This window comes from Macrosteles quadrilineatus, unplaced genomic scaffold (assembly GCF_028750875.1).
Source record: "Macrosteles quadrilineatus isolate MER2022 unplaced genomic scaffold, UCM_ALF_1.0 Scaffold_9__3_contigs__length_116548681, whole genome shotgun sequence".
Classification (NCBI taxonomy): Eukaryota; Metazoa; Arthropoda; class Insecta; order Hemiptera; family Cicadellidae; genus Macrosteles; species Macrosteles quadrilineatus.
Window position 1 is genome coordinate 47,313,700 of NW_026542602.1, and position 18,418 is coordinate 47,332,117.

An 18,418-nucleotide genomic window follows, 5' to 3' on the forward strand; every position below is an offset into this window, starting at 1 on the left:
TCTAATGGATAGCGTGCCGGGCTACGTTACTTAGGGTACCAGGTTCGAAACCCATCGGGTGCACAAACTTTTTGTCTAAGATTTTTGCATTATCAGCAAGTTTGGTTAGTTTTGTTAGGTTATAACAGTTAAATTTTATAATTAAAACCTTATAAAATTGAATTTGAGCTATTTATAGTTTTATTTTATGAACAGAACTATTTTTTCGATTAGTAAACATTCATTCAATTTTTTTCATTATCAGCAAGTTTGGTTAGGTTATGACAGTTTAATTTTATAATTAAAAAATATAAAATTTAATTTGAGGCATTTATAGTTTTATTTTATGAACAGAACTATTTTTTTCTATTAGTAAACCTTCATTCAATTTTGTCATTGTCAGCAAGTTTGGTTAGTTAGGTTAGGTTATGACAGCTTGATTAAAAAATTAATTAATTATATATTTTATTTTAGTTTTAGGCCTATGATAATTTTTTTTTAATTTCTAATTTTTAAACTCTCATTTTGTCCGTTGTAAAAAACTGCAGCTGAAATAAAAATCGTGCATAAGATAACATGGCAGACAGGTGACATCAGCTCATTAATTCGCACTTTATTGATTTAAATTTAAATTTATGAACATAAATTTAATAAAATATTGAAAATAAAACATACAGAATTGAAAACCGAAACAATATTAATTAAAATCTATATCTGTACATTTTTAAACGGAGTCAATATTGTCATAGTCCATAACCAATCTTTCGTTTTTTTTTTTTTACAGCATTTATTTCTGGTTCAATGTAGACATTATACACAGAAGTGTTAACAAAATTAAAAAGAAATTAACTATAATAACATCGTGGGTTCGCCCAAACCTGGTACACCCTGTAACATAATTAATTTAGAGAATAATTTAATCGTCTTTAGGCTTCATTCATCCAATAGATCTTGAGGGAGCCTTCGACGTAGCCTCCTGTTCTCAGTTGCTTCACCAAGATGAAAAGTTAATGCACCAGGAACATCGTTTAAAGATTTTAGAAATTTTGAGGTGGTTTTTTCAATAAAGGCCGAGATAGACTCCACTCCTAGTTCTTCATGTATATGCCTGTTTCTAACAAACCAGGGAGCATTCACCGCTATTCTTAGAATTTTGTTTTGAATCACTTGAATTTTGAAGAGTTTGTTTTTTGATATAGCTAATCCCCAGATAGGAGATGCATATGTAATCAAGGGCCGAATTATTGATTTGTAGATTAGAACTGTACAAGCTGGCTTCAGAGTAGATTTCCTATTGATTAAAGGGAAAAGCTTTGCAAGGCGTGCATAACCTTGGGACAGTTTTTGATTAACGTGGTAGTTCCAGTTAAGTTTTTTGTCCAGCCATACTCCAAGATATTTTATGGCCTGGTCATCAGGGTTCCAAGGTAGAAAGTTACCATATATTTGAATTTCATGTGGCAATGTATGTTTTTTCAAGGAAAATATTTTTGTTTCACATTTAGTTGAATTTAGGCGAAATTTCCACTTGTAGAACCAATCAATGAGAAGATCCACAGAGTATTGCAGTTTCGTAAATATACACAAATGCCATTAGCTGCTTCCAAACAAAAACAGCTGTTAGCATGACAGATCACTTATTGCAAACGAAAAAAACTGAAAAAGGCCACTGAAAAAGAAGAACCTTCGTTGGATGGGTGGGCAGATTTTCCCATCCTTGTTAGTCAGTCGTGACGTCATCGTTGATTCGTTCGATTCGAGAAGTCGATGTTGTTTTGCAACATAGTCACTTCGACATATCGTCTATCGATATTTGATCGTTGTTCGCGTCGAATTCGTTTATCATCATGGTTGTTTGTTAGGTTCAGGTTGTTTCTCTACGTTTTTATGAATATGAATCTGATAGTCACAGTAGAAAAACCTTTTAAACTTATAGAACGGTCTGTAATTTAAATTTACCGCTCATATGCAAATCTAATTGTATTATCGGATCGGAAATAAGGAGCTTAAACCAAGTTGGACGTGGCTTTTGTGACCAAAAGTAAAAGATATAATAAACAAGAAAGACTTAAAGCTCTACATAACCTGGCCAAAATCCGCACGTGCCCACTAACTACCTTGGTTATTTATGGATCTTTATTTCGGGATCTTTTAACAAGATTGGACTTTGTTTTACTGATTTTCATTCAACAATGTAGGCCTATTTAAGTTATTAAAATGTATTTTGTTCTCATTTGTTACCCCTAGTATATTAATTTAATATGGGTATTTTGTGTTTGGTCTTAGCTTAAGATTTATGAAACTTAAGTTGTGCTTATAAAACTATTACCGGTAACTATTAAGTTTTTGGGCATTTCAAATGCTTAATTTTAGACGTAGGCTAAAATATCATATCAGGCATAGCCTAATTGAACATCAAGAGGATGTCATAGGCTATCTAGACTACTTTGCAAGTCCTAGGTCCTATTATTTTGGTAATAAACCCCTTTATAATTCAAAGGCATGATCATCAAAATAGAAATGAAGATCCAACCTCTAATAATTTACACAGTTTAGGCCTGGCCTATAAACTCAAAGCAGTGTTAACAACTTCTGAAGCCCAGCTAGCTTAAAGCTTCCGAATCTATTAACATAGACTTATTAGATTCTATATCATATTCCCAATATGGCCAGCCTATGGAAATTCAGAATTCACCAAGGTAAAAACATTAGTTAAGTCGGGTTTTCCTAGGCGCGGAGTCGGCCAGCGGAGAGAGGAACGCGGAGAGCGGACTCAGCTTGTCTTAGGTAATTTAATGTTACTGTTTTCCTAGCAGCGGAGCGGAATGCCATGTTAATTTCAATTCCGCTCTCCGCGTTCCTCTCTCCGCTGGCCGACTCCGCGTCTAGGAAAACCCAGCTTTATTAACAAAAGTGTAATTTCGATTCCACTTGATCACCATCATTATTATCTTCTGTCACCTCCATTCCTCTAATAGGCCTAGGCCCAAGTTAAGTTAATAGGTACTTAAGTCATATAAGTAAATATAAAAATGTATAATTTAAGTGAAACTATCTAGAAAACAACATCTCGTAAGTTAAGTGACAATTAAACAAACTAGTAAGTTATAGTATCTGAAAACAAGATTAACAAATTTTCTTTCGTTACGCTTGTCGACATACATCATACATCCAATCCAACTAAACAAAGAAAGAGAAAGAACCAAAGAACGAGAATCAAGATTCGAGAAAGATAGATTTGAGAAGGATGCGTTTCTCTAGTACGTAAATTAGGGGTATTCGATTATCGACTATTTTGACTTGTGGAGCTATGCGATACCAGTACGGTAATTGCATCGCATCGACGATGGTCGATGACGTCACGACTGACTAACAAGGATCTACCCACCCGTTGGGTGACTGCGGCCTCTCGTCTGCTACATCTTCTACATCTATATTTATAAAAGAGGAAGTTTGTATATTTGAACGTTATGGGCTCCCAAACCGCTCGACAGATTGTTATGAAACTTTCAGGCAATATTAAGCATTATTCAAGGATGGTTTGTGTGAAGTTTGGTGCAGATCCGTCAAAAGGGCTACGCCCCAGTGGCTCTGGAGTTTCCCATGTTAACATTATGAGTACATATTTAAATGGAATTAAAGAATCTTAACAGGTGGTTCCGGTTCAATCATAAACAATTTGATTCTGTGATGTTCAATAGCATTAAAAAGTGAATAGAGGTTTACCAAAAGGGCGCAGCGCTGTTGTTTTATATTTTTTTATTGATGACAACATCTAATTTGCAACCATAAGGTGAGTGAGCGTAGCGAACAAACTTCAACCTGGAGGCAAGTTAGCGTAGCGAACGAGCAAAACCTGAATTCAAGTGAGAAAAGCGAACGAGGAATGAGCTCATCTTGAAAATGAACGAGCGTTTGACATAAAACCACATTAGGACAGGAAGGGTACATCAGGCCTAGCTCAACTTTCGGGTTAATTAAATTTATGGCTGAACATTAAACCAAACTGGACATTCATAGAAAATGTTTATTAATTTATACAAAAAATTAAAATATTACAGCAAAAAGTAAACAAAATTATTTCACCATTGCCATTATAAATTACTATCATTGTCATGTTTCTTGATTTTTTTTAATAGACAGTTAAGTCTATTTCACAGCAAAGACCAAAATCTTTTCAATTTTTTTTTCATTTCCTACCAGACACATTATTAATACAATTAATTTAATTTACCACAATCATTAAGAATTTCTTTTAAAAACGTTCCAAGAATAAAATGGTAAAGAAAGCTAAGCTAGGTCTAATCAAACAGCTATATAGTGGACTGAAGCGGAAGCGGAACTGGAGAAGACGAAGAGCTAAACTGCGAAACAAAACAGACGACAGATTGCTTACGTTATCTAGAAAATTTAGTTCTTCTTTTTAGTAGCCAGTTTTTTTCGTTTGCAATAAGTGATCAATCAGGCCGTGGCTGTTAACTCTTGTCTTGTCTACTTGTCGAATCGAGTCAAGTTTGGTGTTCCGTTCTGTTCTGTTGTTCTGGTTTAAGTTCAACAAACAACAAACAAGTTTACCACCGTACCGACCCGGCAGCGCGGCAGCTCTCGAGACTTTCATCACTGCTCTATCAATTTGTTGCTTCGCAATAATTCTATTATTCTCCAACCTCCTAACCCAACTTTTAAGTCTGTGTTTGTTTATGCCATAAGGTTCTGTAGCTTAAATTAATTCAAACGTAAATGTTTAAGAGTTCTGTGATTTTTTTCTACAGGACAGGGACCTAACTTCTTGAGAAACTCAGTTTTACTGTAAGTTATCGCTCTTGAAACTTAGCCTAGTCTTGCCGACAAACTTTGATTAACTTAAATGTAACGTGTTGTAGTTGTCCAAGAAGGCTAAGTCAACTCAACTTAATAGCTCAGCCTAACGGATATCGGTGGAATTGTTGTGTAGAGTTTAGATAATTCAAAGAATGAGTAGGACTAGCTGAGCTATTCCACCACTAAGTTAGATACTAGGACTTGAAGATTGACCATTAGCTTAAGTTTTATAAATAGGCCTAGGCCTAGTCCTATACATTTCTCTAATTCTTAACTAGGCCTAGCCCATTATACCTTTTGATTCTCAGCCTTGTGACTAAGGCCGACTTATTCCTTAGACACATGTTTAATAGCCCAATGGCCACTTTTTTTAATTCTTGACATTTTTTTTTTCATAACGCCACTCATTTAGGAGTTACAGCCTATGAAAAAATGACTTCTGGTGTACATTTTGCATCATGTAGCTCCTAAACGATTAGGTTTGGTAGCGAAAATGCGAAGAGTAGGCATAAATAAGTCTTAATATTGCATCTACATTCCAAAAAGACTATAAAATAAGTTAAGTTACCGTACGTAAAAAATATATTGATTCTAACTTATTTGAAAAATGGCGCCCATTTTCCAAAATAGCAGCAAACTTGAAAAGTGGAAAACTGTGTAAGTTATTTCATGGTCTTTTTTCTATAAGAATCTCAGGGTTTTCTATAAAAAAAAATTTTAACTTAAATGTTCACCACAAATGTTGGAAAATGGCCGCTGAATTAAAAAAAAAAAAACTAACCCTTAAGTTAACTTAAATTCACATTTTTAATTGCCACGAAAGTAAAGGAATGTTCCCAAAAGTTTTCCCTAATTCTTAGCCTACAGGGCTAAAAGTACCGGTAAGCCTATAATATGTAATGCAAAATGCTTCAGTAACTTCAGTTGTTTAGTTTAATGTAGGGTATTATCTAACCCCTTAAAAACCTTTCTGTAGCTGAAATAAAACACAATAGTTTTATAAAATTGTTTTAAATTAAACTTTCCTACACACAGTGGTAATAAATAGACTATTTTTAGCATAGCCTATATGACAGGTTAACCGAAAAATTGGTTACCGAAACGGCTCCCCCCCTTTATTTTGGTTAACCGGGGTTCTACTGTATAGGTCTATAGGCCTACATGTATAAGGATTTGAACAAATGGTGTTTTTGGTCTCTCAGGACATCAAAATAAAAAAGTAGGCCTAAATCGGACCCGGACCTAGGTCTTATCATGCAACCTACGGTAATAGCTAATTCTCTACAGGGAAATTCGCTAACAAGAAGGTAAAAAAGTGAGTAAACTACCAAAGATTGATAAGTAAAAAAAATTAAAACTGGATTTTGCTGATACTTCCAAAAGTCAATCCGCGACGATGGTGTTGGTGAGATTGAATGTGATTGTGGGTGTAAAATATTTAAGTCAGAAGAGAGTTTTTAATTTTTTTCTTCTGGTAACCAAAATTCAGAAGTCCACCAAAACGTGAGTAAGGCTGCTGATTTAATTTCGTTGGAGTTTATTAGGGGGGAGGGGTAGAATGAGCCTACGAAAAGGGGGGCACAGGGACTTGCATTGGGACGCAGTCAGACTAGTTACGCCACTGGGTCCCTTAGGGGAGAAAATATTGCGTTGTTACATGTCTTCTGTGTGTTCTAATGCCTAGCTGTACCTATTTCTTCTTAGATAAGCTAGCTGCTATCTTCTTTATTCTTTAGTTCAAAATTGTGGCCTGGGTAGGCCTATAGCCTTTTCTTGAACAAAACAAAGAAAAGATAAGCTGTCTGACCAAGATCCCTACCCATTTGCATTTCCTTTTACACAACATAAACATTGTATCATGGGCATTCTTTAATGATATACATGGCATGAACATTTCATTCAATAATTAATTCATCACAGTTTTTCTGCGGAACTGTACCCGCATTTTGTTTACTAAAAAAGGCCGTGGGAATCTTAGATCAGCGATAAAATTACTTAAGTTATGTTTTCCCTTGTCTAATGCTTAATGACTATTTTGAATACAGGTTCAATGCTGGTTCAGTCACAATGAGTGATCACAATGAAGAATTTAAACCCGAGGAAATGGAAGGAGTAGAAATCCCAGAATCGCAAATCCCTGAATCTCAGAGCTCTTGTGAAACTCTCATGAGTCAACAGAGGTAGGCCTACAGTACCTACTAACATGTTGCCTAAATAGACCTATTCAATAAATTTGTTTGAAGAATGTGTGACAATGTGTAAGTTACCTAAACTTACAAAACTTTAATAAATCAAGAAACCCCTTTAGTAACATCTGAAAAGCAAACAGTGCAAAAATAATATGTAAGCTAAATTGTTTAATATGGAGAAAGTTGTGTGAATATGTTAGTAATACATAGGTGTCCGCCCAAACCATCCTTAGTTAGATTAAAAATTAAACAGATAAATAAATAAATAAGATCTAAATGTGATGTCCAAATTGTGGATATTTATAGGCATGCACTGTGGATGCGATACTCCCTGGTGTGGATTAACTTCCACACTAGTGAGTACTACGACTATCCGCAGTACTATCCTGATAATTAGACCATTTCGTTGATTACAAGGGAAAATTGTGGTTCGGAGTCCAAAAACTGTAGGTCCCTTATTTTCCATTGGCTGCATGGGCTATTAACTAACAGCTGTAAGAATTTCCTTAACTTGTTGCCTACCAGCTGTCACACTCCTCTACGTGGCCTTGTGTGACATGGTATCTAATTATATCAAAAGTTAAACAATCACTTTACATTGCAGCCATGTCATGGTCCTGAGGGTAGACAAAAGTCTGATTATTTCATCAAAACCGTAAGTTAATCTACCTAAAAATCCGCACCCACGTAGTTTTTGTGTTAGTGCACCTCCTTTTGTGTCAAAGTGTTTTTTCCGTTATGTTTTGTACTTTGTATGCTTGTGCTTTCTATGTAGCCCCTATAGGCCTACATATTTTTCTGGTCCTATTCTAGCTGGGTATATATATATATTATTTCCAAGCTTGTTTAGACCTCTAAGAATATTAATATTACCCTTAAAAATACAAAAATTTATGAAATATATTTAGGGATACCTAATGAGTGGATACGCAACTAACTGAGGTCTACCTTAGAAAAGAGTTCCAGGTAGTCATGAATACAAATAAAGTTCACAACACAACCAACTTTATATTTCGCCCTTGGGCTTTTTCAGAAGAAAGAAGTTGAATAGCAGTTACACAACTGGCACTATTTGATTTAACCAAATCAGTCTTACCAACATATCACTTTCTAATCACTAAATAACAAAACTAGTCCAAATTTGTTGGTATTTTACATCTATAGGGCCTACATAATATATAATCAATAGTAATTCGGGTTTACTTTAAAGTTACAGTTAGTCCTGTGGGTTAGGGGTAGGGGAAGGGTTTTATCTAACATTTAGGTTAGGTGCAGTTGATAACACGTTTGTAGGCTAAAATTCCCATCTCCTAAGCATAGAGCTGTTGCATTGGTTCTTTGGAAATGATTTCAAAGCTTGGGTGGTGAAACAGGTGTCAAATTCCAGGTTGTGGGATTGGGCACGTTGGGCTATGTGTTTTACATAATGTTTGTGTCCATTCATTCTTTTTTTCTCATAGGTTTAATTTTCTCTGTTTCAGACAAAGTAATATGCATTTTTTCTTTAAAAACAGTAGGATACTATTGGTACGTTCAATATTTGTTTCGATGCAAAATAGGCTAGCCAAAATCAACTGAGCACCAAGAACATTTAAATATGTTTTTAATAATAACTAAATAAAATCTGTTTGACAGACTTGTGTATATTGTATGATGTAAAAATACTTGTTAAATTGAAAGTTTTCAGAAAACTGAGCCAATACTTAAGTAATAAAACTTTGCATAAACTTACAGCCTTAATGTGTGGCCAATAGAGAATGATGTAGGTTATTGACAGCGGGGAACCATTTCTGTTGTCATCTGCGTAATCGTAGTAATAGTTGGACCACATGCGTATTCTGTTTTGTCCAACTATCCTTTTTTTATCCTTCTCGGATGTAGTGAAATTTAAAAACTATCTACCGGTAATTAATATTTACTTGGAGTTTCAACGTGGTTTCTGTTTAAGAAATTCATAAGCCAATTCCATACACTGATGGATTTGAATCCTGTACGATCTATAATAAATGTATATTTTGTTTCAGTGAAAATGAGTTCTGGGAAATTCCAACAGAAAAAGCTGTCGAAGGTAAAACAATTTGCTTCATACCTACGGTACTTTGGATAAAGCTAGACAGTTAGTTTTAAATGTATTATTAGGTAATTAGATTTTACTTGCAATGTAACATTTGTCCTTTTTAATTTACAATTTTTGTGTAGCTTTAGTTTTTGTTACCGGGAAAGTAAAGAAAAGCAATTATTTATCACTCTCTAAAAAGTAGTTTATACCTCCCTCGAGTAATGTTTTTCAGTTCAAATAAAACTTGTCAGTGCGGCAGTGAACTTTAAAGTAGTACAACAAATTTTGTTATCTTTGATATTTGCTGTGTGCCACATGTTTTTGTGATGTACAGCGCACAACGCCCAAACTCGTTTAAGGCTGATTCATCTGACGATCAACATGACAAAAACTATTTTTGCAAGCATAAACACAAAGTAACAAATTCTGCAGAGCACTGATCCATATACAAACACTGATAACTGATACACTTCAATTTATTTAAGAGCTTCTCTATTAAAAAGTAAATTCCAATCAGAAATTTTGCACTTCCTTGAATTCTTTTCCTCTGCCTCAGCCTTTTAAATCAGAAACCATATACTATATTTCAAAGTCACAAAACAAACAATTTACATTGATTTGTCTTCGAGAAACTGATCTATACTATAATAATTCTTTTCCAACAAAAATTCAAAAATTTTTCTTTAAAAGATACTAATCCTATTATAGGTTTGTAGTACCCAGGCAAATTGTTAAAAAATCTTTTACCCATATAAGGTGTCCTTTCCACAAGATTTAATCTGTGTATAGGATATTGAAAATCTGTATGAAATCTAGTGTTATAATTGTGCCGATTATTTGCCATCTTATAATTTGTTAAGTTTTAGTACTCAAATATTTTACTGCTGTCAATATACCTCCTCGTAAAGGTATTTTAGAAAAGTTTTCCCCCCAAAATAAAATTGTTTGAATTCATTGTAAAGACAATTTTTCAAAAACACTGATGATGCTTATTTTTTGTTTTGCGACACAATGTTATAGCGGGAGGGAATTGGAGAGATAATAGAAAATAAAGCATCGTAGCTATTTGCAGGTGCAATTAGTTTTAGTTCCACAAAAACAATTACTGTTTTTAAGATCATTGTTTTCCTGAAGTTTCAGACGTCAAACCTGCTGATAAGACCGTAAACAGTTCTCTTGAAGCAAATACTTCCGGGGAGAATAATGGGAACAGCCATTCCAGAATCATACTGCCACGACAAAGTTTGTAAGTGCTAATTACCCTACCTACACTAATTTAATTACTAAAACTTTTTATTCAATAATTTTTTATGCTGCTGAGTATTTGTACAATGTGTGTGTATTTGTATTGGGGTTTTTTTATAACACAACCCAAATTAAAAGTACCGTGAGCCACATTTTAAAACAAGGTTATGTCGGTATCCCTGATTTCTATACTTCATTGCCAATCAGCTGATATGCTTTGCTGCGTAGTTAACCATGAGCTTTAGTGTTATTGGGAATTTATTGTAAATGAGACTCGACATGGTGATTCCCAAAGCTCAAAAAGTTAGAAGAATTTGTTAAAAGTGAATCATTGGTTTTTGAAATACATTTCCTGATTCGAGTAGGCCTACCTAAAAAGTCAACTATTATTGAAAACATTTAAGGAAACCGTAGCCGTAGTAAACAAAAAAAAACTTAAACCTACAATACATACTCCATTTGAGCTTGTGAAAACTCCATGTTGAGTCTTTTTTACAATAACACTAAACTTTATAGGTGACTATGCAACAATGAATATCAGCTGATCGGCAATGAAGTAAATAAAACAGGGATACCAACAAAGCTGTTTTCACACTAAACAGTGCCTCACAGTACTAGTAATATTTGATTCGATTGCGTAAAAAAAACACTCTGTGTAGATTATTATAAATACATTTTAATTTTTAAGCCCAACATTGGACCACACAAGTCAGAGAAGTAGGAGTTGTTTTTTTGTCCCAGTACTTTTTCATCTGGTCACATCACAAAGTTTTCTTTCTTTCTCTGAAATCAGTGAAATCGCTCTTAAGTTTCCTCTGATGGTAGGGGAATAAAAAGCCAAAATAACAGTGATGATTTAAACTAACAAAAATTGTTATAAATTATATTGAAAGTATATTCTTTCAGTTTTTGTTTTCTAATACCGATTATTTTTCAGGGAAAGTTCAGTGCAAGAGCAAGATCCTTCAATTACTGACGAAGGTAAGCAAATGAATTAATATATATTATATATACAGGGTGAGTTTTAATTGTCCCCCCCCCCAAATTTTTTCTACATTTTTTCAAATATCAATCCCAAACCACTTCCAAACATTGTTGGGTAGTAAGTACTTCATTTTGACATTGTGGTCATTTCCGGCCGCCATCTTGGATCCGCCATATTGGATCCGCCATATTGGATGCAAAATATTTTTTTCAAATATAAAGGTGGGGTTGTGACCCATTATTTCGAACTAGATTTTTATCTTGATTACAATGCCGCAAACCGTTTTTAAAAATCTAGATTCATTCTAAAGTTATGAGGCCTTTTTAAAACTGTATTTTTAGCCCATTTTAACATTGTGCATTTACAAGCTAAGGCCATAATCTCAAAATAGTGCTAGATAAAGATAAGTATACACTACCAGTTATTGTAAACCTATTTTCACTTATTTATGACTGATGCATTTTTTTCGGCCGCCATCTTGGATCCGCCATTTTGAAATGGGATAAATTATTTTAAATATGAAGGGTGTGTTGTGACCCATAATTTTGAACTACTTTTTTAAGCTAAACACAATGCCGCAATCCATTTTTTGTTATCAAGTTTTATTTATGAATTATTGCAATATTTTTGTTAAAAATGTTAATATTTCAAAATTAAAATATGAAAATAAAAAATGGACCATGGAATTGAGTTCAGCTTAAAAAAGTAATCCGAAATGATGGGTCACAACACCCCTTTTATATTAAAAATAATTTATCAATTCAAAATGGCGGATCCAAGATGGCGGCCGAAAAAATACATCATTCATAACCAAGTGGAAATAGGTTGGCAATGACTGGTAGTGTATACTTATCTTTATCTAGCACTATTTTGAGATTATGGTCTTAGTTTGTACAAGCACAATGTTAAAATGGGCTAAAAATAAAGTTTTAAAAAGACCTCATAACTTAAGAATGAATCTAGATTTTTAAAAACGGTTTGCGGAATTGTAATCAGGGTAAAAATCTAGTTCGAAATAATGGGTCACAACCCCACCATTACATTTGAAAAAAATATTTTGCATCCAATATGGCGGATCCAAGATGGCGGCCGGAAATGACCACCTTGTCAAAATGAAGTACTTACTACCCAACAATGTTTGGAAGTGGTCTGGGATTGATATTTGAAAAAATGTAGAAAAAAGTTGGGGGGGGGGGGGACAATTAAAAATCACCCTGTATATATATGATATTAATATTAATATATTGGTATATTACTAACTAACTTACTTTACTGTGTTACTTAGTGTGTCATGAACTCAATGAATGTCATTCAGCATTGAGGTAAATAGCTCACATAGAGTGGTCACGCTTTCGAACCCGATTGTATTAAATGAAATGAAATCAACTTTATTGATACTTTGCAAACATGTGCACGAATGGCGTCATTACATTGGATCAAAATCATAATGCTTAATCCTAAAAAAGTACAAGATATAACCACTATTGAAAAAGTTCTTATTCTAATATATTTTTTTAATATAATTTCTAATATTGTATATCTATTTTTTTTTTATACATCCTTAATACAAATACTTTAATTACATTTTGAACACTTAAATATGTTTAACAAAATTGGTGTTTTAAGGAGGAATCAGGTATTCTTTTCAAATGTTAAAGTAAAAGAGAATCCAGATTGGAAGAAAAATTTTACAAGATATGTAATATTTTATACCATTAATTTATTTATACAGTTAGGCCTAGTTAAATATAAGTATAACTTTGATGTAGTTGATTCAAGAAGGTATAACTGCATAAATGTATAACTAAATTTAAAAGTTCAAAAAGGTATATAATAAATTATTTTAATCACTTTTTAAAAATAAATTGTTTCTGAACTTTTAAATTTTGTTATACATTTCATTATTCATTGACAATATCTCCAATATAAGTTATAGTTGATTCAACTTCAAGCGACTTACAGACAGGGAAAGTAGAGAAGTTTCTGACTGCTTTCTAAAGTACTTGCCTTTTGCATTTTTGCCTACTTACGCCTACAATAGTATGGGTATTTTCCTTGGTAAATGTAGTTGTAGCCATGAACCTCCATCCCTATTTTCCCCATATATAAGCTGCATAGTAAATCATTTTTATACTCCTATTTTTGCAGTGGCGACAATACCATAAGGGCAGGTGGGTCTAAGCCCCACCAATAATAAAAAAAAGAAAAACAGGTTATTAAAATAAAATAAAACACTGAATTAACTTGTAAACAGCGTGTGAGTCTATGAACCTGAAGGCATTATAGGTGCTCGCCAAGTACCAAGAAGGTAGGGCTGACCTTTTTTAGCCCTCAGCGATACCATTGCGTAAATGCAGGGTCACGTAACACAAAGGTTTCCCTCGCCCGAGCGGCCAATACGAGAGGAGCGTCACAAAAAGCGTCTCTAAGGCTATGCCCGGTGGGGATAGCCAATAAGAGAACACTGTCCCTAGACTCACTCACTCAGTCCGTTCCTGGCGGCAAGTGTCGTCAGTTCATTTCAGTGAAGTCCAATCTAATTGGACTAACCTAACTTGGACTAATCTAACTGTGTTGTCACTGTCTGTCAGTCTGATTCATGTGTAGTGCAGCTGTGATAATGACTTATGCTGCTCCCCATGTTTTGTGCTTGTTTAGTGTATTAGTATCACAATATATGACTTTTTAAATAGGTACTACTAATATTTTTAAGAAAAATTAATTTAAATCATGTATACAGTGTGCTCCATACCCCCAGACCCCCTGGTAAGCACGGCCTCCAGTATTAGCCCAACCAATTATCTTAAGCATGCGCCGCTACTGTACTTTTGTGTGTTTACTGTGTTTTTTTTTAATTTGGCTAATATTTTTTCAGGTCTTGGAGGTAAATCTCAAAATGATATGTTTGAAGATGATAAAGAAGAAGATGACAGATTGACAAAGTTAGTACCGTAGCCTATAGGGTAAACTATAGCATAGCACTAAGTTTACTTAAACATTGTATAGAGTAGGTACTACTCCTGGAATTTCAAAGAGGGTCAGTTTCCAGACAGTCTTCTGACTGGGGGCTTTAATTGGGGCTTCAATTTGGCATATAAAGTAAATGCCAAATTGATTGCCCTTCACACGTTCGCTCTGTAACTTTCCAATTTTTTAAGTTTTTCAAATCTCTATTGTCTACCGCTGGTGATACAGTGATACTAAAACTGTGACGTGCGTCACCAGTGGACACTTAACAATAGAACAGTATTTCACGGATTTTGTGACTGGTTTTTTATATGTATTTGTGTTTTTACCTGATGTAGGACTTCTCCAGAGATTAGAATGAATAAAAAAATACAACCTCAATTATATGCTTTTATTCATTAGAGCACAAAACTGTGTTGTTAAAATATAAATGTTTTAAATCTCAAGTAACCATTAACATCACCCAAAATTAACAGCTTACTCTAATAAAACACTAATCATAAACATCTTGGCATTATGATTCGTCATTGCCTAAAGCAGTGTCTTGTGCACTCTAGGGACAAAACCATCAATTGACTAGTCATCCTGGCAGGCTTTATGTAGTAGGTTTCTCAAGAACTCGGTGATGTGCTGGAGTAATTAATGGAGAGTTTTATAATTTTGAAGAATTTACTGCACTATGTTCAAATATGTAAATAACATGTAAATATGTAAAAAAAATGAAAAAATAAATAAAAAAATAAAATGGATCAGGAAAATGGTTTTAGTATTAGTTATAGTTTAGGATTAAGACACATTCATGTACACATTGTTGTATGTCTGAATAAAGATTTATTTGACTTGCGGTTGTGCATAGTACTGGACGTGGTCACAGGTGGCGCACATCGACCAGTGGCTTTGTCGACACACAGAGGTCGATAGGTATTTTACTCCTTGGTACGTCCTTGGTAATTTGTTCCCATATTTACTTTTGGCCGAAATACAATATGTGTTCCAATGCGCCACTGGTGGCCATGTCAAAGCAACGTGCATCATCAGGTTGGCTTTACTTCACTAAATCAGATAAACCAGCATTTATTAGAGACATAGATTTGACAGTGTAATGCTGGACCAATTTTTCTGTTTAAACTTTTACTTAGGCGTATGTATTTTAAACATTATATATTTTACCCCTTGTCTTAAGTCTTTGGCTTTAGGGATATACATGTAAATGTGGTTTTAACTGGTGCCATACACGGCCAGATAGATAACACTGTGATTGTTTTTAATAATTGTGCTTTGTCATCTAAGCTTTTTGTACAGTTGTGGTAGTCTTCAAAGTCTAACTATATAAATTTGATTTCTAGACAAGAAACAAGAAAACGTAAAAGCCGATCTGACGATTCCACCCCTTCGCCGAAAAGACCAAGAAGAAGTATTCCGATTGAAATCTCTTCAGATGACAATCACTCAGTGGAGGTAAGAAATAATATTATAATTGTCAAATATGTAGTATTTCAATGCAACAGTTTATTGATTTCACTAAATAAATACACAGTTTTGTCATTATATTTTGAGTTCTTATTCGAAGCTTTGTCCTATGTTGATACCAAGGATGCACTAACACTTTACATGGTGTAATAGTTTTAACTAATTTTTTTTATCAAAGGTGGAGCGTAATTTGATTTTCCACAACAGTTGATCTGGTTACTTATATTTGTAAGGGTAGGTTACCCTCGGATGTAGGTTATCTGGAGGCTTACACAACTACTTGGCTGACGTCACGTAGAAGCAAGGTACAGAGGAAACCTTTTTATGGGAAACCCCTGTGCTTTCAGCTCTTGTATGTTGTGTCAGAAATATACTTGTGACGAGCAAGGAAGAGCATGAGTGACGCGCACTGTGAGGAAATTCATATCGCACTGTTCACAGGATCTTCCTCCACCGTGAGCGTTATAGTAAATGATGGCGAAGGGGTGTTGGACTTTGCCCTAGACACCAGCAACTAGTGCTAGTCACCACTTAAGTGTACCACTGAATGTTTCCTCTGTGCCTTACAACTCAGTGGTGATGTAACTCAAAAATTAAACTCGGAAGTGCCTAGCAATAATATATATATAAGGTGTGAATACTTATTGGTGTCATGTTTAATCTTTATCTCCAAACTGAAAAGCTTTAAAAAATAACCTCGGAGTATTCATTTCACCAACATTAATTTTAATTCTTAATCTAAAGCCGATCCATACCTTGTGTTAACTTTTGTGCATAATGCCACAAGTTAACCTTTTTTTGTGTATTTTTCAAAGTTGTTGAAAATTCACAGAATCAAGACTTATCGGTGTTGGAAATATCGGCAACTCCAGAGAAGACTATAATTATCGACGATTCTCAGGAGTTCAGCCTCAGGATAGAAGAGGAACCCTCTGCCACCCAGGTCAAGGCAGAGGTCTCTCAAAAAGAGGTTACTGGTAAGTTAAAATATCTACATCACTTGAAATCAAAATCTACTGCATTTATTAGGGACGTTACTCGTGCCTATTATTAGGCTAAATTAAAAAACCTGAATTGACTAGCCTTAGTTATAATTTAAATAGTTTCGTTCATAAACTTCAATCCAATGTAAGAAAAATACTATACCTTTAAAAAACACCAATGTAAATTGAAATAATCTCTCAGTCAAGGGCCAAACACCGAACTTACTTATAGTAGTAAGAGCTGATATAATGTATGAATCAATTACATTCAAGTTTGCGGCTTGTTCTGTAAAGGTGTGAAGGCACCCACTACTGTCAGTCCAACGATCTCCACCCAATCACAGAAGAACGTTCTCTCCTGGTCTTCACAGACACAACAGTTGACCTGGGACTCTCACAAGTACACGCAAGATGTATGTTCAAATCTTAGCGATAGAATTAGGTTGTGTTAGATAAAGTTTTGTTTTTGTGGTTCGTAAAACCTGTGGTTTTATACTTTTTTGTATACAAAACCAAATTTTATACCCTTAGTTAGTCCTAAATTAGTAAGGCGTCGTTTTGCAGAAGATGTACTGTAATTAATATACAAATTATAATTCATCTTTATAGCCACAGGGATTCAAGACACGTGATCACTGGTCTCAAATCTTTCCCACAAGAACAGTCGTTTCAGCACCGCCCACCTCCTGCCGATCTAGTCCGGTTAAACCAATATGCTGATAAATTTTGTCCGGTTAAAGAGATGTCGTTTACGGCTAGTGTAGTCCGGTTAAACCGATGTCCGGTTAAAAGGTGTCCGGATAAGAGAGAGTCTACTGTATAAAGGAAACTGTATGACTTTAACTTTTTATAAATGTAATCGGTTGCAGAATTGTAAAAATACATAATGAATCAATATATCTGGTAATTCATGGAGTCAGCTTAGTGAGCAAATGTCAATCAGTTGAACACAAGTTGAACGTTATCAATTCCGTTAATAAATTATTATATCGATGTGAAATTAACAATGCTACTATTATTTAAAAATTAAAGTTTATTTTGATTTTAGGTAAAAACCTTTATGGCAGGAGACTCTTGTTCTCAGCCCTCTGAATATGAGAAGAATTCTCCTTCAGAAAGTTGTGTAGGAAAACCAGTAAGTCACCAATTTATACATTTACAATGGCAGAGCATGCCTTTTAGGGAGTAAATAAATTTAATTATTTTGATATTCTGAACATAGCATCATGATCTATGGATACAACAAGGGCAGAAAGTCCGAGGTTTTAAGGATTTAGTTGAATAACAGGATTTTCCAGCCAGGTGACGCCAACACTACCATTCCATAAGGATCCTTGCAGCCATCTTGGATCATTTCAAACAGCTGTTAAAGGGTTATTGTTATTTATCATGCAATATTTTTTCAATTACCAAAGTAATTGTATTTTAAATAACTAGTGCACTGTGAGATTAGTAATGTTCTCCCTACTTATGTAATTGTTTTATGAGTTACATAATATAACGTCTAGGCTCCAAGGACTCTTAATTCACTACACCACCATTTTAATAAGTATTTGCAAAAGAACTTGTTCTGCACAATTTGCTATGATTTCTTTTTCCTGTAATAAGCTGTAAGAACTTAACCAAACAACCCATTACAGATCAAACTAACCTACCTTACTTGTGGTCAGTCACCAAAGTTAAAGCAAAAGAGTAGTAATGATAAATTAAGACCGTAATT

General features: G+C 34.3%; 1 protein-coding gene across 1 annotated transcript; it reads left to right on the plus strand.

The window, feature by feature from the left end:
* Positions 1-4,677: 4,677 nt before the first annotated feature.
* Positions 4,678-18,416, plus strand: LOC129003412 (uncharacterized). The gene is made up of 12 exons (XM_054431704.1): positions 4,678-4,788; positions 6,846-6,980; positions 7,594-7,644; positions 9,014-9,057; positions 10,183-10,294; positions 11,231-11,274; positions 14,154-14,220; positions 15,592-15,703; positions 16,548-16,692; positions 16,993-17,111; positions 17,747-17,833; positions 18,339-18,416. Exons 2-12 carry the CDS (start codon positions 6,868-6,870, stop codon positions 18,414-18,416), a joined length of 972 nt encoding a protein of 323 aa, XP_054287679.1. The 5' UTR covers positions 4,678-4,788; positions 6,846-6,867.
* Positions 18,417-18,418: the final 2 nt, after the last annotated feature.